Source organism: Monodelphis domestica, chromosome 2 (assembly GCF_027887165.1).
Source record: "Monodelphis domestica isolate mMonDom1 chromosome 2, mMonDom1.pri, whole genome shotgun sequence".
Classification (NCBI taxonomy): domain Eukaryota; kingdom Metazoa; phylum Chordata; class Mammalia; order Didelphimorphia; family Didelphidae; genus Monodelphis; species Monodelphis domestica.
In genome coordinates this window covers 515121974-515144429 of record NC_077228.1, presented here as the reverse complement: position 1 = coordinate 515144429, position 22456 = coordinate 515121974, and the positions used below count along the sequence as shown (strand labels likewise).

General features: G+C 46.1%; 2 protein-coding genes across 2 annotated transcripts in view; one reads left to right on the top strand and one right to left on the bottom strand.

Annotated features, from left to right (window-relative positions):
* LOC100010958 (S-adenosyl-L-methionine-dependent tRNA 4-demethylwyosine synthase TYW1) overlaps positions 1-13098 on the bottom strand; it is a 252040-nt gene extending 238942 nt beyond the window's left edge. Inside the window, exons 1-6 of the mRNA XM_007485684.2 lie at positions 12965-13098; positions 9454-9587; positions 7041-7184; positions 3531-3632; positions 2231-2425; positions 123-416 (exon numbers count right to left, since the gene is read on the bottom strand). Coding sequence (XP_007485746.2) covers positions 123-416; positions 2231-2425; positions 3531-3632; positions 7041-7184; positions 9454-9587; positions 12965-12968 — 873 coding nt within the window. The 5' untranslated portion in view covers positions 12969-13098. The remainder of the gene's footprint in view (positions 1-122; positions 417-2230; positions 2426-3530; positions 3633-7040; positions 7185-9453; positions 9588-12964) is intronic.
* Positions 13099-13745: 647 nt separating this feature from the next.
* Positions 13746-22431, top strand: SBDS (SBDS ribosome maturation factor). The gene is made up of 5 exons (XM_001362920.5): positions 13746-14400; positions 17406-17535; positions 18865-19065; positions 19809-19973; positions 20954-22431. Exons 1-5 carry the CDS (start codon positions 14273-14275, stop codon positions 21080-21082), a joined length of 753 nt encoding a protein of 250 aa, XP_001362957.1. The 5' UTR covers positions 13746-14272; the 3' UTR covers positions 21083-22431.
* The last annotated feature ends 25 nt before the right edge of the window (positions 22432-22456 follow it).

Sequence of the window (22456 nt, the reverse complement as noted above, 5' to 3'; positions counted from 1 at the left end):
AGGAAGGAAGGGAGGAAGGAGGAGGGGAGAAAGGAAGAAGGGAGGGAATAAGAGAGAAGGATGGAGAGGAAGGAAGGGAAGGAGGGAGGAAGGAAAGAAGGTGGGCACAAGGATCACTGTACCTCTGGGGCTTCCTGCCTTGACCCCTCTGGCCCTGCATTCTTGCCCTCCTTCTTCTTGCTTTTGCATTCGCCTTTCTTACAGTGGCCCTGGCGGTGGCGGCAGGCTGCCTTCTTCTTGCTATGGTCACTGCGGCTCAGGTCCTGCAGCCGGGAAAGGAAGTGGGCCTGCCAAGCGGCAAAATCAGCTTCCAGACTCCCGTGCCGGCTCTTCACCACGTTGCAGTCTCCCTCTCCGCAGGTCATGACCCGCCTGGCACTGAGCATCCACAACCATCTATCGATGTTTTTGCCCACCTGTGAAGACAAAGGAAAGCAGCCACGTGGGGACAAAGTCCTGAGTCTAAACCGAGGCGGAGGCAGAGAAATTAAACAGATACGCCTGAATTTCCAAATAGCAAGTTTATGGGCCAATAATCAATTGGGTGAGACAAACTCGGCTGATGTGCCAAGACTCACGGATCGACAACCCCAGAAGTTTATGTCTCATAAATGACATTTCCAAGACAACTTCAACCGAGGACAAACCGCTCTGCCCCATGAAAACAAACACAGGAAGGGCCTGAAATGAGCCCCTGAAGGAAGAGAAGACCCGGGGGGTTCCGTAATGATCCTCGGGGGCACTGTCGGTCCTCATGGAGGGCGCTTGTACCCGTGCTTTCCCACCAGCACAGAAAAAGGAGAGTGAATGAATTCAAACTGGCCCCAAAGTGCCACACTGACCAAAGCAAGAGCTGCTGGGCCCAGACGGGCGAGGGGCAGGGTCGAAGCCCCCACCGCGCCAAGAACCAGGGAAGAGGTTGGGTATCTAGGATGACTGGGTAGGCTTCCAGAGGGGAGGAATTCAGCAAGAGGAAAGAGAGAGGTTGGTGGGCTGTGAGGCATGTTTGGAATCCCCTCCACCCCCCATTCTGGTCCTCTGCACAGGTGCACCCACATTCTGGGCCACAGCTTCCTGCGGCAGCACAGAAGAGACCAGACTCATTCCCAGACTTCAGGAAGAGCAGAGCAAAGGCCACATTCTGGAGCAATCGGTGACTAACAGAAGGGCCTGTAGCGCTGGCCAAAGGTGGTCGGGTTTCGGGGGACTTTTACCTAAGAATGGGGCTCTAAAGCTTCCCTGGGGTCTACTGTGCAGGAAGAAGCCCTGAGGCACATGACGGGCCCCTGAAAACAGAGGATCCAATGAAATGGTGAGAGGCGTCTACTGGAACAGCAGAAGCTGCCCCTGAGGCAAAGCCCTCTAAAACCAGTCAACTGACCAGCCAGTGGAGATGTAATAAAGCCCAGCGTGTGTCAAGCACCCCCAACACCAGGGTAAGGCAATCCCCGCCCTCACATTCTAAGACACGGCAGAGAAAGATTCAGGATGTCCAGAGGACAAAGGCGAGGCAGAGATGGGCACCGTCACGGGTGAGAGAATCAGGAAAGGCCTCTGGAGGAAATGGTCCTCGGGCAGAATGGGGAGGGAGCCAGGGGTCCGATGAGGCCGAGGGCAGGGGCAACCTGAGGAGGGGGAGCATCTAAGCAGGCCCGGACTCGGGGGTCGCGCAGTCAGCAGAGAGAAGGGCACAAATCCCAGAGGGCAAGGAGGGGGCGCAGACTGACCGAGGGGATACGGGAGCTGAGAGAACAGTCGGGGAGAACACACGATAACCAAGTCAGTGGTCAGACTGGGCTTCTCTCCTCTCGACAGAACGCGGGACACCCTGCCAGGCACACCCTCCACACTGGCTTGTTTTTGCCAGCCTATACCCCTTGCTCAGGAAGGCATCAGGAGGAGGCTGTCTGGCCTCTCTAAGTCCTCTGCCAAGCTCATGGGGCCCTAAATTGGGCTCCAGGATATGCTGTGTGTATCCCTGAAGAGCCAGCTCAGGAAACCCACCAGAAAGTGAACTTCTTTGGCCACAGCAACTCATGAAGACAGTCTGGTACAGCCTGAAGGGTCACATCCTGAAAGAGGGCAATGGCACCTCCACGGATGAAGGGGCAGCTCATTAGAGGTCCTGGCGTGAGTGGGGCCAGCTGGGGGCCGCCCGAGAGCCCTCCATCCCCGGGGGAGCTCCCAGAGCCCCGGCTACACCTGCCGTGAGGATAAAGCCGGCCCTCACCTTGTTAAAGTTGCCGTCATAAAGTGAGTTTCCCAATCCAAACACCGCATATCTCATGCCCTTCAGATAGGTCTTGCCGAATCTGAAGTCATTGGACGCTTCCTCCAGCCATCTGCAGAACCACTCTGCGCTCTCTGGTGGCTGGCCATCAGTGTAGGTAGCAACCAGGAAGACGCAGAGATGTTTACTGGTTACCTACCAAAAAAAAAAGGCATTGATTCCAGGAGGCTCTCCAAGTCATCGTAAGGACAGGCGAGTTTCTTTCTAAACTCCCCTTCACTTAGACCAGCCTCCAAGAAACAGAAGAGGCTGTTACGTGTAACTAACTCTCCAAACAAAGCGAATAGCTGTGATCCTCCCTCGTTTGGGGATGAGAGAAGGCTGGACAGGTGGCCGAGGACACGGTGCCCAGAGAAGGAGAAGCCGTGGCCAGTACACCTCCTACGGCCTCAGGGGCATCTGCAGCCCAGAGGATTTCCTGAGGGACCTCCCGGCTGAGACACACGCAGGGATCTGTTTAAACATCATCCTCATCTCCTTCTTGCACGGGGGCTCCAAGCCACACAGAGTGAGTGGTGGGCTGAGCAAAAAGAGAAGGAAAAGTTTAAAGATTGCCCTAAGGGGTGCAAAAGGGATGCTCCCTTGAAAATGGTCAATGTTAGAGCAGGAAACGGACCTGCGGCCACAGATTCACCTCTAAAAAGCACACACATTAGCGGTAGCTAGGTAGTTCAGTGGATAGAGAGCCAGACCTGGGGATAGGAAGTCCTGGCTTCAAATCTGACCTCAGAGACTTCCTAGCTGGGTGACCCTGGGCAACTCACTTATCCCCCAATTGCCTAGCCCTGACCATTTTTCTGCCATCAAACCAATACACACAGCATTAGAAGGAAGGTAAGGGTTTGTTGTTTTGTTTTTTTTTAAGGAGGATCAAATGAGATAATGTAGGCCAAGAACTTTGCAAACTTTAGAGGGCTATAGAAATGCGAGCTGCTTTTATTATGTAATTATTTACACTGCATTATGTGATAGTCTTTTATAACAATAAGTCAGTCTGAGCTATAAGCTGGAAGGGGCACCTATCCTGCATGCTTTCCCCTCTCCGCGGTGCAAGATTCCATGTGGCTGCAGAGTTATGGCGGTACCACCGATCATCTAGGCTCAGAATCACTTCTAAAGTCACCTGCAAATCGCTCCTTCTTGAGGAAATGAACTTTATTCTAGAAAGCCCAAGGATTCTCGAGCAGCCAAGAAGGCCACACCGGAAGGGTGCTCTGGTGGTAGACGATTCCTGACCTACCTCTTCCCCCAGGCGATCATCAGGGTCATATTCTTTCAAATTAATGACCACCGCAGGGAAACCGAGAGCCGTTACCGCTTTGGCGAGACGTGTTGCCAATCCCTGATGAAAAAAATCAGACAAACTGTTCAAGAAACTCACCATCGAGTGACGGGGACTCGCCACTGACCCCTTTTGGCAGAGTGAATGTTCCAGGACTGATCTCAACCTCCTTTAAATGCCGCTTTTTTTTTATGATCTCCCTCAATGGCAATCACAGATCACACATCACCAGATAAATAGGCAAAGACCATAAGAAGAAACACTCTGGGAACAGTCACATGAAGAAAGTCCCACCTCACGAAGGACCAGAAGAATTTAAATGAAGATGACCCAAAGGGATGACTTCACATCCTCCAAACGGGGCAAAATAAGCAGGCATGGACCAATGCTGCCAGGCCCTGAAAGCCCACGCCAAGACGGGCAGAGCCCGGGCAGTATCATAGCAGAGAACCTTCTTTGGCTAAATGGTCCCAGGCTGAGAGCAAGAAGGGCCCTGAGGGTCATCTGGTCCAATCCCCGCCCCATGTGACCTGAAGACCCTGAGGAGGGGAGGGGAGGCTCGCTCTGACTCTCGGAATCAGACCTCTGGATCTGGTAATCCCATCACTGCACATGTGGCCCAAGAGTGTTATCATGAAGAAAAAAGATGCATCTGTTCACACAGCTGTACAGCAGCCCTCGTTGTCACTGCAAAGAACCGGAAACAACCTAAATGTCCAACGGGTGGCAAATGGTTGATTCAATGAGGGTGTACAAATGAAATGGAGTCTTATAATTTTGCTGCTACACATGATAAGTAGGAGGAAAATAAAGCTGGAAAAGTAATAAGAGATCATAGGAAACACTTAAATTACAAAGTATAAACAGAAAAACAATATGTATACCCCGGTGGCTAGAGAAAGGAAAAAACACGGGCAATAAATATCGAGATGAATGGCCAAACCAAACACAATACTGGGTAAAGTGTAAACAGTGTAAACTGAGAACATGCTACATAAAAACTTATTTTTCCCCGTAAATACTTACAAAAATATAGGTGGCAAGTGTGCCCAGAAGGGCCCTCTGAGAGCTCCCGGTCTACTCCAGCAAGAGGCAGAAGGCCTTAGATAAAGCTGCCCCCTGGAAAAGGTAGGAACTCCTCTGGCCCAGGATCCTGCCCTAATCCCTTGCCCAAAGGGAGGATGACAGGTTGGATCACACATCCCTGGGCTTGGCCTTTAAAAAGGGCGCTAAAAAAGGGGACAGGGAGAGAACCAGGACTGAGTCAGAAAGAACTCGGCCACACACTCTTCCCCAGTAAGGAAACCTGAGCAACCCCGTGGCCTTCCAGGGAACCCCAGGGCACCAGGAGAGGAGGCAGCCCCAGGCTCCAGAGAGGACACCAAAGGCAGATGACGAGCCCTTGCACCAAGCCAGAAGGGTCAAGAATATGAGCAAGGAGCTGTGATGTGCCCAGAACAGCCTCTGGGAGGAGACCTCTGGGTCCTGGCAATGGTCCTGAATATCATCTAGTTCTAAAAAGCGCTTAGCCCTGGATAAATGTTTCCCTTCCCCTCTTCCCTCTCTGGAGGAAGCAGGAACCAAGTGAAGGAGCCGAGGGGACCAGGTCAGGCCATGAAGCTGCCAACCCAGGCCCTGTGATGTGGTCATGTGACCTCGGTGATGCTGGGAGTTCTCTGCACTGTCCCAGCCACGGAACAGTCACTCTACCCCTCCTCAGCTCTCTCTCCAACAAGGGGGCCTTCTGTTGGGGTAACTCTCTATAGGATAAACCTAGATGGCTCCCTGGGAAAGTGAGATTCACTCTAGGGAGAAGGTGACTGATTTCAAAACAATCAAAACTCCCTTTTGGGCTGGAGGGAAAGGAAAGGGTCTGCTCCATCCTGAAGTGGTCAGGAGGACTACCGAGGGGCCCAGGGAACAGCAAGTCCCAATGGACAGCGAAGGAGAGTTAACGTGTTTCTGGGCTCCCGTGAGATCCTCTTCTGTATGGAGTGTTTTTTATTCTCTGTAAAGGGTGTTCCAACATGCTATCAAAGATTTGCCTTGAGGTCTTAGAAGAAGCCAGTCTGATGGCCACGGAAGCCTGGAGGCTGAGCTAGGTCTGGGTAGCTTTTCTGTGGCATCCCAGACCCAAATCAAAGTCTGATGTTCTTTGGGAGAGCCCTGGGGAGACTCATTGGTGAGTCACACCCAAGAAGGAGCTCAGCACCTATGAACCTGGCTCTCTTTTCTCTTCTGGTTCTGGCCATAAGTCACCAGTCATAAGTACCAGGTCAGCTTCAGGAATGTTTCAAGTTTAAAATATGAGGAGGGGGAGCAAGGATGTTCAATGGATAGAACACCAGGCCTAAAGACAGGAGGACCTGGGTTCAAATGGGACTTCAGACACTTCCTAGCTGTGAGACTGTGGGCAAGTCACTAAACCCCAATTGCCTAGCCCTTACTGCTCTTAAGTCTTGGAACCAATCAATGCACAATATTGATTCTAAGATGGGAGGTAAGAGTTTAAAAATAAAATAAAATAAATAGCCTAGGAACAGCTAGATGACTCAGTGGCTAGAGAGCCAGACCTAGAGACCAGAGGGTCCTGGATTCAAATCTGACCTCCGATACTCCCTAGCCATGTGACCCTGGGCAAGTCACTTAACCCCCACTGCCCAGCCCTTACCACTCTTCTGCCTTGATACCAATATACAGTTTTGATTCTAAGAGGGAAGGTGAGGGTTTTTTGGGTTTTTTTTAATACAAGGAAGAAGACAACAAAATAAACTAGATTAGGCATGTCCAAACTCCTTTCTTTTAATCAGACCTGGGACTGTAGGTAGTTATATATCCCAGTGAGAAAATTCCCTCTCAGACCAAATGAGATCCTGGTTGTAAAGCTTCACCCGGTGCCTGGCACCTGGAATGTGATCTACAAGTGGGGGCGATGAATATTATTGCTAAATTGGGTCAGAACCAGCTCTGACCCTTCAAGCCTCAGAGCCTGCCCATCTGTCCTGACCGGATCATCACTGCAAATGCTGCCCCACACACATGCTCTGCCAGGTGTGTTACCTGCCCCACTCCTAACACAGAAGCCTCCAGACCAACTCAAAGAGCTCACTTTGCCTGCAGGGGAAAGAAGAAAAGCCTTTCTGGGCAGAGGTGGGGAGCTGTGGGTGGAGAGCAGTATTATTAGACTATTAGACTCCTGGGGGACTCCAGAAGAGCAGTAAGGGCCAGGGAGGGATAGGCAAAGGTAAATAATATCTTCAAAACAAACGCTAGTCAGTCATCAGAATTTTACACATTTGAAATGTTAATTAAAACATTAAGCAGAAGGTATGGAGAAGATGGGGGAAAGGGCCCCGGAGAGGCTAAGAAAAAGGAAACTTTAGGAATAAAACTATTCACTAAAGTCAACCAGACTGATAAAAACAAGTTCAGGCATCAAAGGTCAAAAGGATGGAGAGACTCTCTTACCTTTGCAGTGCCTGTCTGGGTACCATAGAAGATCTTCACTCCAGAAACAAAGACTTCCTCTTTCTTCTGACGTGAGATGGGACCGTTTGCTGCTGGAGTCAGGGGAGCCTTCTGGAGGGAGGATTCCTTTGTTGATCTGTCGCCCTTACAGGTAAAAGTGGACAAGTTTTGGCCATCACAACAGAGCTTTTCCTATCATTTCCTGCCCCACCCCCTTCCCCTTCCTGATGACAACAATGGACAGAAAAACAGACGCCTAAAGAGGTTGGGAAATTAAAATCACAAAATGCAAATGTGCCCTGAAAGATGATCCAGGCCGAACCCCTGATTTGAGGGAAGCTGAAACAAAAGACTGGAGGGGACACCGGCTAGCCACCACTGAGGCCTGGGGGGGGGGGGGGGGGGGGGAGTCAATGGCAGTCAGAACTCTGGGCTCTTTCCATTACAATGGCCCACAGGGCCTCTCAAACCATCTCCTCCTCCTCACACATTAGCCCTCCCTGGAGACCATGTTGTCGGCCCTGCCAAAAGCAAGGGCCACCCGATAAGGGTTCAGAATCAAATAGAACCTCCATCTGACAACAGGAACTTCCCTCATGTATCAGATCAAAGGATTTCAGAGGTTAGAGGATCTTTGAGAGCTATGTACGGGGGAAACTGAGACCCACAGAGGTCAAAGCCCTCAGGAGCCACCTAATCTGACCCCACCACAACCTGCCCCACAAGTAGTCATCATGCCTCAGCAGGCTACCCATTCTAACTGGAGCTGGCACTAATGTAAGGACATTCTCCCAACTCCCACCCACTGTTCTGAGGTGTCATTTCTCAGGACAAACCAAAAAGATCTCATCCCCCTCACAAACTAAAGCCTCACTGGAGGAAGACTAGAAGCCAGCTCTCCACCCAGAGCCATCTGGGAAACTGCTCCCTCCAAGGTCCCAATGATCTCTATCTGGCTAAATCCAAGGGCGCTTTCATAGTCTTCAACGTCACTAACCTCCAGGTAGCACCTAGCATTTCAGGCCATCCCTTCCTTCCGGGTGCGCACTGGGACAAGGCTCCCTACCTGTCCCACTGATCCTTCTCAGTCTCCTGGGCAGGATTCTCATCCCTATCTTGTCCACTAACTTTATGAGTTTTGCCTGGGGCTTACTTCTGGGGTCTCTCTCCCTCTCCCTCACTCCCTCTCTCCCTCCCTCTTTCCCTTTCCCTCTCTCTCTCTCCCTCTCTCTTCTCTCTCTCTCTCCCTTACTACCTCCCTCTCTCTCTCTCCTCTCTCTTCTCTCCCTCCCTCTCTCTCCCTCCCTCTCCTTCTCCCTCCCTCCCCCCTCTCTCTCACTCTCTCTCCCTCTCTCTCTCCCTCAGTACCTCCCTCTCCCTCCCTCTCCCTCTCTCTTCTCTCCCTCCCTCCCTCTCCCTCCCTCTCTCTCTCCCTCCCTCTCCCTCCCTCTCTCTCTCCCTCCCTCTCCCTCCCTCTCTCCCTCCCTCTCCCTTCCTCTCTCTCTCCCTCTCCCTCCCTCTCTCTCTCCCTTCCCTCTCCCTCCATCTCTCCCTCCATCTCTCCCTCCCTCTCCCTCCCTCTCTCTCACTCTCTCTCCCCCTCCCTCCCTCTCTATCTCTCCCTCCCTCTCCCTCTCCCTCTCCCTCTCCCTCTCCCTCTCCCTCTCCCTCTCTCTCTCTCTTCCTCTCCCTCTCCCTCTCTCTCTCTCTCTCTCTCTCTCTCTCTCTCTCTCTCTCACTCTCTCTCCCTCCCTCTCTCACTCTCCCTCCCTCTCACTCTCTCCCCCTCCTTCCCTCTCTATCTCTCCCTCCCTCTCCCTCCCTCTCTCTCACTCTCTCTCTCCCCTTCCCTCCCTCTCCCTCCCTCTCTCTCTCCCTCTCTCTCTCTCTCTCTCTCTCTCTCTCTCTCTCTCTCCCTCTCTCTCTCTCTCTCTCCCCCTCTCCCCTTCTCTTTCTCTCTTTTTGTTATCATCAGCAAGGAAACAACTCATAGGTTTACACAGAAACCCCCTCATCACTTTTTTGAGCTCCTGCATAGCACAGTGTCTAGCACATAGCAGGTATTTGCTTAACAAATATTTAAGAACTGACAAGTAGCTCTCTAACCGGCTGGACCTCTGCTCCTGGATGTCACATGTGTCATATAAATATTATTATGAATATGATTATAACTATTCTTATTGGTATCATAAAAACTTGTCTCTTAATATTTAATATTGTAAAACACTGATATGTAACAATCTAAAACACTGAGTAATTAATAAAAGCCTAAAAAGACTTTTTTCTTTCATTCACTCAGTCTCAGCAGAGCCAAAAGAGAATAAAGGAGCAACCCCACAACCTTTAGGAACTCAAAATATAAACTCTGACTCCTAGGAAAGCTCCAGCCCCCTGAAGAAAGAACTCTACTTACGAGTTTTTTGATGGCCACTTGGACACAGATGCACAGGCTAATGCCAAAGGCAAGACCCAAGTATAGATAAAACCTGTTAACCCACAATGACATCAAAGGCATGGAGAAGTGGTCCCACACATCCAAGGAAGCATCTAAATAGAAATTCCACATGATAAGTAAACAGAGTATGAACAACTTTTTTCTATCAAAAGACATTAGAAGTTAAAACAAGTGGCACCAGTAAATGTGAACTTAGGTCAGAAATCTGACCAGCAAAAAACATGGCATAATCTGAGTCCTCCATTCATTCTAAGTGGACTCCAGCAACATTAATTTACCAGGATTTGGCTAACTCATACATCTTATTTCTGATAAGGGCAGCTGGACATTGTTTAGTGCTTTTCTAAACACCCAAAATCAAGCTCTTATTTTTAAAAGATCAGTTTGTGCTCCAAAAGCCTTTCAATGAATACCAAGAGGGATTTAAGGTTCCCAAACCTAGAAGGGCAGTTAGGTGGTTCACTGGATTGAGAGTCTGGTCTAGAGTTGGGAGCTCCTGAATTCATATCTGGCCTCACAATTCCCAGCTGTGTGACCCTGAGCAAGTCACTCAACCCTCACTGCCTAGCCCTTACCACTCTTCTGCCTTGAAATCAATCTATGGTATTGATTCTAAGATGGAAGGTAAGGATTTTTTTTTTAATCCTCAATTCCTACACAGACTTTTAAGTTCACTGGACAATTTTCATATTTCTTAACTTCTGTTTCCAACATTAAATTAATGCTTCCGTTGTTTGTAGGGCCAATAGGGGACTTAGCTTGTTTGTGTTTACATCACTGGTTTATTGAAAGCCACTTTGAGCCATCGGTCCTCTTTAGATAGGAAAGATCAAAGAGAGGCTCACCAGAGAGCCCAACATGCAAACATGTATGGTTATTCCAAGGCAGCTAGGTGGTGCAGTGCCAGGCTGATGTCATGAAGATTCATCTTCCTAAATTTAAATCCATCTCAAATACTTAGCAGCTTTATGTCCCTGGGCAAATCACTTAATCCTGTTTTCCTGAGTTTCTCATCTCTAAAAGGAGCTGAAGAAGGAAATGGCCAACCACTCCAGGATCTTGGCCAAGAAAACCCCAAATGGGGCCACAGAGTCAGGCAGGACTGAAGTGACTGAATAACACACCAACAATGGTTATACCAGCTACCCTTTCCCCGTCAGCTCCCCCTCAGATTTCATAGAATTTAGAGATGCAAAGGGCATTGGAGGACATTTCATCTAAGTTCTCCTTTTACAGATGAAGAAACTGAGGTACTAGAAGGCTAAATGATTTGCCAAATGTCACCACAGCTAGAATTTAAGGTGGGACTATTTAAGAGTTGGTCATATCAACATCTCACACCCTACACCAAGATAAACTCAGAATGGGTGAATAACTTGAACATAAAGAAGGAAACTATAACTTAATTAGGTGAACACAGAATAGTATACATGTCAGATCTTTGGGAAAGGAAAGACTTTAAGATCAAGCAAGAGTTAGAAAAAAATCACAAAATGTTAGAGAAATAATTTTGATTACAACAAATTAAAAAGTTTTTATACAAACAAAACCAATGCAACCAAAATTAGAAAGGAAGTAACAAATTCAGAAACAATCTTCATAACAAAAACCTCTGACAAAGGTCTAATTACTCAAATTTATAAAGAGCTAAATTAATTGTACAAAAAATCAAGTCATTCTCCAATTGATAAATGGGCAAGGGACATGGATAGGCAATTTTCAGATAAAGAAATCAAAACTATTAACAAGCACATGAAGAAGTGTTCTACATCTCTTATAATCAGAGAGATGCAAATCAAAACAACTCTGAGGTATCACCTCACACCTAGCAGACTGGCTAACATGACAGCAATGGAAAGTAATGAATGCTGGAGGGGATGTGGCAAAGCGGGGACATTAATTCATTGCTGGTGGAGTTGTGAACTGATCCAACCATTCTGGAGGGCAATTTGGAACTATGTCCAAAGGGAGCTAAAAGACTGTCTGCCCTAGATATGGCTACTGGGTTTGTACCCCCAAAGAGATTATAAGGAAAAAGACTTGTACAAGAATATTCATAGCTGCACTCTTTGTGGTGGCCAAAAATTGGAAAATGAGGGGATGCCCTTCAATTGGAGAATGGCTGAACAAATTGTGGTATCTGTCGGTGATGGAATGCTATAGTACTAAAAGGAATAATGAACTGGAGGAATTCCATGGGAACTGGAATGACCTCCAGGAATTAATGGAGAGTGAAAGGAGCAGAAACAGGAGTACATTGTACAGAGAGACTGATACACTGTGGCACAATCGAATGTAATGGACTTCTCCACTAGCAGCAATGCAGTGATCCAGGAAAATCCTGAGGGACTTATGAGAAAGAACACTATCAATATCCAGAGAAAGAACTGTGGGAGCAGAAACAAAGAAGAAAAACAACTGCCTGATTCACATGGTTCAATGGGGATATGATTAGGAATATAAACTCTAAACAATCACCCTAGTGAAATTATTATCAATAATATGGAAATGGGTCTTGATCAATGATACAAGTAAAACCCAGTGTAATTGTGAGGTGGCTACAGGAGGGGGATGCAGGAGGGGAGGGAAAGAACATTTATCTTGTAACCATAGAAAAATATTCTAAATTAATTAAATAAAATTTTTCCCAAAAAAGGTGCTGGCCTTTGTTAAGGTCCGGGAATTCAAAATCCACCTTTTATACGACATCTGAATGGTGTGAACCTGAGAAAGGCATTTCAGGATCATAGCTTCAGTGTCCCCATCTAAAAAAATGGAGATTACCCATCTGATAGTGTAGTTGTGAACAAAGTGCTTTTGTTTTCACAGTGTTGGGGATTCCAAGAATTATTTTTATTGCACAAAACACGTCAATGCATATTGCCTCAGGGTCAATGCCAATGTAGCCTAGGAACTGGAGGTACATAATACGTGTTTGTAAATTTGATTTGTCCAGACCCCCTGCAATGAAGGACCCGAGTTCAAATACAGCCTCTGAAACTGACTAGGTGTATGCTCTGACAAGTCTGTCTCTTCATATACTTCCTAGGTAGATCCTAAGTCTCCTTCCAGGTCTAGAAATGCCACGATCACGGGGTCAAAACCAATAGAAAGTTAACTTCAGGACAGGATTGCTGTGGTATAGAGCATCATTCTCAACCCCTCAACCCCAAGTTAGCACGAGGGTAGGCACTTAATAGTCGTTGGTCAACAGACCAGTCAATCGCCAAGCATAAAAATGTGTCCCACCAATTCTCGCTTCGCCCCGTCTCACGCATGCGTGAATGCACACGCAGCAACGGGAGCGAGCGCGCCTGCGCAGGCAACCAGCCCCTCGAGAGCCCATCGGGCGCGCGGGGAGAGCCTAGCTCTGATGGGGTATGGCGGCGGGCAGCCCCAGGTCAGCCAGGGCAGGGTCCGCGCGGACCTAAGCCCAAACCGGGGAAGCGGGGACCGATAGCGGACCTACCCATATCCTCGGCGAGCGGCTAGAGCAGTGTCGGGGCCAGGCGGGAGGTAGGAGCCCGACAGGCGCTACAGCTGCGGGCTCCAGGAGGCCGGGCAGCGGGGAGACTGGCAGCTCGGCTGGCGTTTATCATTGGCCGGCGGTGTGAGGTGGGCGGGACCCCAGCTACAGGGGGCGGAGACTACCTCCGCCAGCTCCGCCCCCACGATCTGTGTGGTAGGGGAGAGCAACCCCACGAGGTCATAGTGGTGGGCTACTTGCCCCGGACTGCAAATCAAATAATAGTAGCTGAGAGGTTGCTGGTCTGAAGCTGGAAAGGATTTCAGAAGAGAGAGAGGGATGAAGAAAAGAGACGGGTATCCGGCGATTACTATTTACAATGCACCCTGCTGAGCACTGGGGATACAAAGAGAATAGTGAGATGGACCCTGCTTTCCGGGAGCTCTCAGTCATGGCCTGGCCAGGGGTCACACAGTAGTGAGCTGGAAGGGATTCAGTCCACCTGTTTTACAGATGAAGAAACTAAGCCCCGAGGGTTAAGATACTTGTCCTGAGTAACAGTAAACATCAGAGGTGCGTTTTTGAACCCTGCTCTTACCACTCTTGCCCTTTGTGTTTGTCTTGGTGTGTTCATTAAGCACCTACTGTGTGCCAAGCACTGTACGAAGCGCTTTACGATTATTATCCTCACAACAACCCTGGGAAGTAGGTGCTGTTATCCCCACTTTACAGACGGAGAGGCTGAGGCAAATTGATGAAGTGACTTCCCTACAGTTCCACAGCCAGTAAGTTGTGAGATAGATTTGAACTCAGTACTAAGCCTATCTCGAGGCCCTGTGCAGAACACTAACACCTATAAGTTCATTGATATGCTATAGGAAGAGAAGGCCGACCCTTGCCCACTCCGGAACTCCATTTCTCCCATAAAAGGTTTCCAGGCGGTTATTAAAAGCCAAGTCCACAAGGTGGTTCAATTTCTGCCCAAAGCAACTGGAGGTCAAAAAGAAGTAAAGGAAGACGGAAGAGGACGGTTGTGCATCTCTAATTGGTCTGGCTAAGGGCCCATCAAGCATTCCTGCCTTCTGGTTGGTTCAGGTTACGCCAACGTCCGCCCCACGATGTAGTTTTGCTCCCCCCCTTTTCCCGACGCCTGCGCATTAGGGGTGCCTAGTGACGGTGGGTAGTGGGAGCGGCAGCGTCGGTGGCGCTTCCGTTTCGAGTGCTGCTCAGTGGGGAGGCCGAGCCACCCAGCTCGAGGGTCCGCGGCCGTTAGCAGGCCCGCCCGCTGGGTGGGGACCGGTCACCGCCGCGATGTCCATCTTCACGCCCACTAACCAGATCCGCCTGACGAACGTGGCCGTAGTGCGCATGAAGCGTGCGGGGAAGCGCTTTGAAATCGCTTGCTACAAGAACAAGGTCGTGGGCTGGCGCAGCGGCGTGTGAGTGACCGGTGGCCGGAGGGGGGCGGGTACCCACATCACTACCACCCCCGCCTACACTCAGTATGCGCCTGCTGTGTGCGCGGCTTCGGCCGAAGTGGGGCTCGCCCTCCTCTTCGGCTCGCGTTCTAGCGCTCCGAGGCCCAGGAGACGGAGCAGCGGACTAAGCAGCCTCGGCCCTCTGGAAGCTTACGTTCTAAGAGGGGAAGACAGCCAAAGTTAGCCCAAAATAGGGCGAAACAGCTGGGTAGAGGCACTGCCCCAAAGGGACTGGTACCCCTTGGGGAAGGCAAAGAGGAGTGAGGGCCAATTGAGGGGGGGCCGAGGAAGAGAAAATGGGGTCCTAAAGGCAGTGCATTTGTTAAGCGTCTGCTACGTCCCGGGCCTTTTGCTCAGCGCTGGTACACAGATTTTTTTTTAAAGCCCCTGCTCTCAAGAAGCTTACGATCCTAGTGGGACAACACAAAAGGGAAGGTCTGGGGACAACTTGCCCCATGCAGTCGAAGTCAGGGGCTGAGACCACTTTCTGCCCCTTGTAAAGGAAGGCTCTCTCTGGGTGGAGTTTGGTTCTCTGCCCTCCAGCCCAGGCTATGAGTTTTCCTGGGTGGGGCATTGAAGCCAGAGCTCAGAGAGGGTGAACCAAATGGATACATTTTGCCCTGGAGGTAATAGGGAGCTAGTGGATGTTTGGGATAAGAGACTGACTTGGAGTGACCACTTTTGACAGTTGCTTGGAAGGTGAACTGGCCTTGCTGGTCCACAAGTGACATTCCACGTCTCCCCTCTTCATTTTCTGTGGCTCTTCCCCATTCCTGGAATGCCCTCATCATCATCACTGCCCTCTGGTTCCAGCCAAAATCCCATCTTCTACAGGAAGCCTTTCTCAGTCCTTCCTTCTAGCTTCTTCCTTCTTTTGTACTCTACATAGCTTGTTACTATATTTTGTCTGCTTGTTTCCCCATTTGGTTTTGAGCTTCATGAGAGCAGAAACTGTCTTTCAGCTCTTTATATCCCAGTGCTCAGCACAGGCCTTGGCACATAGTCAGCACTTTATGTTTATTGACTTAACTGAGGGAGACCAATTAGAAAGCTATTAGAATAGTCGAGGCAACAGATGGAGGTCAGTTGGGATGCGAGTGTAGAGAAGGGAAAAGCCTGAGATGTTGTTGGATGTAGAAAGGACCCAGACTTGGCAGTGAATTACTTTGGGAGTGAGAAGGGAAGATTCAGGAAGGTGGCTACTAGGCATCTGTAAGGACAACAATGCCTTCAATGGAAATGGTTAAGTGACAAATAGGAAAGGGTTTAGGGCCAATCATCTTAACTTCCCTTTGGGGATAAGATGGTTAAGATCCATGAACACCCACCGAGGCTCACACACCCCAGCTTGAATGGGGACAAAATTTACATCTATTTTCACTAACTTTTATGTCCTCTGTATTTTACTTTAGGTGTTTATGAACACTGCTCTGAAAAGGGCTCCATACACTTCATTTTTCCACAGGAAGTCCATGACAAAAAGAGTTAAACCCCTGACTCTCCAGATGGTAGATTTGGATCTTGTTTTTTAAAGATAGTGAGTTCTGTTTCTAAGCAATATGGAAGGATCCAGGCATTAGGGAGAGATTGAAAGTTGATTTAAAAAAAGAGAGAGAGAATCACAGGCTCAAGCAAGAGGCAGGTCAGGATGGGATTTGAAAAATTGAATTCAAAATTTGGGATCAAGCCAGACCCAACATCCCCTGATTCGCTTCCCTTGCTATGGTCTGCTGTCACATTCCTTACAACAGCTAACACCAGTGGTACAGGACCAGGGTTCAAATCCCTTTTTCCCCCTCTGTGGCTATTAGTCCTTCCACTTATCTATAAAAGAGGGATGATAATAATGGTGATTACCTCACAGGGTTATCATTGCAGTTGAAATAACTTTGCAGACTCAAAGCTATTGAGGCATGTGACACCATGGATAGAGCACCACACCTGAAATAAGGAAGTCCTGGGTTCAGATATGGCTACAGACACTTCCTAGTTCTGTGACTATGGGCAAATCACTTAATCTCCATTGCCTAGCCCTTGCCCTTTGCCTTTCTGCCTTCTTAGAAAATAAACATTTTTTAAGTTAACTATTATTTTACATGATACTATAAAGCAGAAGTAGAAATAGCCCTAGATTTGAATTCTTGATTCACACCCAAGTTTTGCCACTTGCTTTGTGCCTTTAGGCAAATCATCAGGGGCCTTGGTTTCTCATATATAAAGAGTGGCAACTGGTGACCTCTGCCATCTCTTCCAGCTCTACAATCTGTGGTCCTAGTAACATCAGTGCTGTGAACTGTAGATCAGTGGATCCTATCAGTAAACTGTATTGGAAGTTTCCTCTTGGGTGATCAGGAGCAAAGAAAAATGTGGCCCATTTTTGGAGAATAATTGGTGTTGCTGTTAATTATTTTTGTTAATATTGAGTGTTGCTATTAAGTATTTAACCCAGAATGTTCTTTAAAACTATTATTCTGGGAGCAGCTGGGTGACTCAGTGGATTGAGAGCCAGGCCTAGAGGTGGAAGGTCCCAAGTTCAAATCTGGCGTCAGATACTTCTTCCATGTACCTACCCTTTACCGCTCTTCTGCCTTGGAACCAATACACAGTATTGATTCCAAGACGGAAGGTGAGGGTTAAAAAAAAGAAAAAAATACAGACTATTGTCTTTTATTTATGTTTTCAAAACCCTTACCTTCTGTCTTAGAATCAATACTATGTATTGGTTCCAAGACAGAAGAGTGGTCAGGGCCAGGCAATGGAGGTTAAGTGACTTGCGCAAGGTTGCACAGCTGGGAAGTGTCAGACCAGATTTGAACCCAGGACCTCCCACCTCTAGGCCTGGCTCTCAATCCACTGAGCAGCTACCCACCTGCCCACCTTCTGTATTTTTAAGTAATTGGACTTTATGAACCTTTCATTGTATTCATGGGTGACTTTCTCCCGCCTCTTCCCTCCTTACCTCTCAGGGAAAAAGACCTTGATGAAGTCTTGCAGACCCACTCAGTGTTTGTAAATGTCTCTAAAGGCCAAGTTGCTAAAAAGGAAGATCTTATCAGTGCTTTTGGGACAGATGACCAGACAGAAATCTGTAAACAGGTGGGTTCTATGACATCTAATAGGTGGAACATTTCATATTGGTTATCCCCCAAATTCAGTGTTTCAAATTGAACTTTGTTTTCATTTCCTGGCTTCATCGTTACCCTGGGAAGCACTCTGCCAGCCAGCAGTGTTTCATGGCCAACTTGAAGCACACTAATTCAGAATTTATTAATAATTCAGATGTGGGTTTTATGCCTTTTCACTTAATAAAATTGTCTTCCTCTACAGATGTTTGGACTATCATTGACTCCTACAGCTCCAAGAAGCATTAGGGATCTTCACAAGTGTTGCTTAGCCCATAGGCCAAACTATAGCAAGTCCTACCCACCAGTAGGAAACAAAGCCTGTCTCTGATATGGTGACCCACCTAGTTTTGCAGACAGTTTTCTCCTCAAAGAATTAATCATCAGCTGAATAAACTTAAGCCACAGCATCTCATGAAAACTTCCCTACAAAGAACCGGGGGGCTCTGATTGTCATTGAATACCAGTGAAATCATAGATGACTCCTAAAATAAAAAAGTTTTGAGAGGAAAAAGGATTTCCATCTGAAATTAGTAACTTTTTTCAAACCTGTATTCATATTCCTCCAAATCATGTGGCCAGTTTTCATTGTGGCCTGTTTAAAACTAAAATTTTAATTGATGTTTATAATATTTAATGTCATCATTCAAAATCCACAAATTGTCCTTTTCCTTGTGGGCTTTACAGTTGTTCACAAGGCACATGTGATAAGTTGTTTCCTCAAAAAGTCAGAGACCCTTCCTTGCATCCCCCAGCTGAAATGTTTAAATTTTATTTTCATCTCAGAAACTCGACTGTTCTCAAGGCTAGAGTTGATGTCTTTGGAGGCCAACTAGCATAAATGTGGGCTTGCTCTGAAAAGATTTATGGTGTGAAAGCAGATTGCCATCAGTTGTGGAAGATCTAAACAAATTATGGAACATGAGTGATGGACTATTACTGTGCAATAGGAAACATGATGAGTAAGACAGAGAGAAGCATGGGAAAAGTAAACTAATGCAAAGCGAGGCCAACAGGACCCAAGGAAGCGATATACACAGAACGCCAACAACGAAAATAAAACACATTGAAAAAGAATGCTGCGAAATTATTGGCAGGTTTAGCCCCTCCAGATGGGGGGCGGAGAGGAGAGTCAGAGGTTTTCAATATGTTGCTTCTTGTGCTGAGCCCTTTTTTTTATCCTTTGTTCTAAGCATAGCTCTCAGGAAGGGGTAGAGACCAATTAAGAAATGTAGATGATACAAAACTAAAAGATCACCCTAAAAATGTGTTTGATAAATAATCCAATGGTTATTTCTTCTAGATTTTAACAAAAGGAGAAGTACAAGTGTCAGATAAAGAACGACACACACAACTGGAGCAGATGTTTAGAGATATTGCAACAATTGTGGCAGATAAATGTGTTAATCCTGAAACGAAGAGACCATACACTGTCATCCTCATTGAAAGAGCAATGAAGGATATCCACTATTCGGTCAAACCCAACAAGAGTACAAAGCAGCAGGTCAGTATGTGGATGTTCGGGGCTTTGGTTTTTTAATATACTTGAAATTCTGTCCATAGAAATACGTTTCTGCTTAACATGGCCTTACCTGTTTTTCCTAGAGTCTTCATTCAGTTAGTCAGGAAGCATTTATTAAGCACCTACTGTGTGCTAGAGATACAAAGAGGCAAAAGGCATTCCTTGCTCTCCAGAAGCTCAGAATCTAATAGGGGGGACAGCATGCAAACAAATATGTACAAACAAGCTAGATACAATACAAATTAGAAATAACTAACAGAGGGAAAGCACTAGGATTAAGGATAAGGAAAGGCTTCTTGAAGAAGGTGGGATTTTAGCTCAGACATGAAGGAAGCATAGGGCAGTGGCAGTGAAGGGAGAAGAGACTCCCAAGCATGAGGAACAGCCAAAGAATAAAGTTTGGGGTTTGTTTCTTTTCCCAGTTGTGCCAATTCTTCATGACCCCATTTGAGGGTTTATAGGCTAGAGATAATCTGCCATTTCCTACTCTAGTTCATTTTACAGTTGAGAAAACAGATGCAAATAGGATACCTACAATCACACCGCTTTAAAAAGTGTTTGAGACCAGATTTCAACTCAGGAAGGAATCTGCCTGACTACAGGCCTGGCACTCTATCCACTTTATCTTCTAGCTGCCCTCCAGAAATGAATACCATGTGAAATAGTGGAGGTAACCAAAAGAAACAGAAAATGTTAATAACTTTTCTTTCGTTTAATTTTAATAGGCTTTGGAAGTAATAAAACAGTTGAAGGAAAGCATGAAGATTGAGCGAGCCCACATGAGACTTCGATTCATCCTACCTGTGAGGGAAGGAAAAAAGCTAAAAGAAAAACTCAAACCATTGATCAAGGTGATAGAAAGTGAAGACTTTGGTGAACAGTTAGAAATTGTAAGCTAAAAAAAAATTTTATTCCTTTGTATATTTATTTCTAAGTTATTTTGGCAGTTAGGTCAAAGGAAACTGAAATTAATGCATAGTAAAACTTGAGTAATGAAGTGTTTCTGGTGGTAAATTATACATACCCCTAGAATTTATAATACTAGATAACTAATTGATAATCGTCTACATAGGAATACTAGAATGAAGGACTGTTTTCCCTGGGCTCCAAAAGGAAACAGAATAGGACTTGCCTTTTTTTTGAGTTGGTGTGTTTAAAGAAGACTGGCGGTAACATTCATACAGCACAGGACAATATAATCGAGGCCCATCTGATCACAAAGATGAAATCATCAGGGCTCTTTTCCCACCGAACATTCCAAAGAAACAGCAAAAGGGGCCGGGCTCAGACTGGGGTTATAATGCTTTAAAATTCAAGACTTAAAATGTTCACAGATAACAGTGACTTACTTCCATGTTCATAGTGTGGGGTTTGGAGTTTTTAGAGAGGGTGGAGTGGGGAAGTGTTTATAGAATGCCTGCTTTTGATCCTCACAAAACCCTACAAAGTGGGTGTTGTTATTCCCATTTTACAGTTGAGGGAACTAAGGCAAACGAGTTAAATGTGAGTCAATTTCCAACTCAGGTCTTCCAGATTCAGGCCCAGCTCTCTAGCCACCGCATCGCCAGCTGCCTCCCTTATTTGAAGCAGCCTAACTCCTCCATCGTCCAACAGTGAGAGTCACGTTCAGAAATTCTGAGATTTTTGTTTTCAGAAAATATAATTCCCAAATGTGCCCCTGAACCTTTCTTCTTTGAAGTTGGGCAAAACAACTTGTTTCAAGTATTACCAAAAATCTTTGGTGAATTTGTGTCTTGAAGGATCCACATTTGCAACTGTAGTTTAAACAAAGACTGTGTGTTTGTGTGTCTGTCTGTCTGTTCATTCATCCATCCATCTATTGCTATCACAGAACTCTTAAATGTTTCAGGTATGTCTAATTGACCCGGGCTGCTTCAGAGAAATTGATGAGCTGATACAGAGAGAGACAAAAGGAAAAGGTTCTTTGGAAGTTCTCAGCTTGAAAGATGTGGAAGAAGGAGACGAGAAATTTGAATGAAAACTTCACTGTCTCTTCACTTATAAACACAACACTAAAAGGTGTTCTCACTTCCCTCAGCACTAACTCCTGGGGTTTGGTTTTGGGGTTGTTGTTTTTTCCTATCAAATACTTGTTCCGACTGCTTCCTTTGATGTTTTCATCCCAGTCTATGTGTTAACCAAACGAGTCACTTAGGACAGAATACTTGGTATAAGGTGGAGATGTATACTGTGAGATAAAGGCATCCCAGCTGTCAAGTTAGACTCCATTAAAAGAAACGAGGAACTCTCTGCATTCTGCCTGGGTGTCTAGGCTCTTTGTGTCATCTTCACTTCTTTGATAACTTTACATCCATGAAAGTTGTCTCAAAGTCTACACTAAAAATGCATACTTCAGAATTGTCCCTTGGCAGAAAGATACAGGCCTGCATCATTTCTTCATTAAAGAATTTGAGTCATTTTAATTTGGCCTAATATTAAGCTGGGCGTTGGGACTCCCAAAATGACACTGTTGTTACTATGTGTGTATGTATACAGTATACATGTATACTAGGAATCCATCAGTATTCTCATTTAATAAACATGCTGCCAAAATGTAAAAGACTTTCTTTGGTTTAAAAAAAGTCACTTCATTCATTATAATTTTTAAAATTTATAATATATGTTAATACAGATGAAGTTATATGTAACAAATAAAACCTCTATTATTTTTATTACAATGGCCTGTGTGTTTCTAAACGATACCTTCCCATTTTTGTCAGTTTTACATTCTGTATGATCGTAGGACTGAGAAATAAAGACGCCTGCTTTTGGACTTACAAAAGAAAATTTAATTATTTATTGTGAACAACCAACTTTGTCTTAAAAAAAAACTCCTAAAAGAGTTTACATCACAGAAGATAAACTATAGTTTTACACAAAAGAGATATTTTAACAAAATGATATTTTTCCTTAGTAATTAAGTAAAACAAAATAAATAATTCCCTTTGTAAATAAGCCCTATGTTCAAGTTTTAGGCACTTCTTAATCACATGGGCTATGTACCCTAATCATGTACCAGATGTCCTAATTAGGTCTTTCTCAGAAGATAAAAAAAATCTCCCAAGACTAAATTATTTCGTACTAAAAATGTTTTTTAGAAATGTTTATTTCAAGTTTTACATTCCTTCTAGTGGGACTCAATATTCTTACTGCTTAGTGTGGAAAGGAATATTGACGATGGTATTCAACATACACCAAGAATGCCCAACAAGTTGGCGTCAACTTTACTGTTCTGTCCAAGATTTCTTTTTGTAATCCATTAAAGTTTGCCTATGAAACTGACAAAATTATGTAGTTGGCATTAAATGCATTTTTCATTAACCATAATGCTATGGTGCTTCTTTTTTAACTA

What these genes read in the sequence shown, in the direction of transcription:
- SBDS (XM_001362920.5), top strand. Translation starts at nt 14,273, where the DNA reads ATGTCCATCTTCACGCCCACTAACCAGATCCGCCTGACGAACGTGGCC. An exon ending in GTGGGCTGGCGCAGCGGCGT is followed by an intron (nt 14,401 to 17,405) that starts GTGAGTGACCGG and finishes CTTACCTCTCAG; the next exon opens with GGAAAAAGACCTTGATGAAG. An exon ending in TTGGTGAACAGTTAGAAATT is followed by an intron (nt 19,974 to 20,953) that starts GTAAGCTAAAAA and finishes TAAATGTTTCAG; the next exon opens with GTATGTCTAATTGACCCGGG.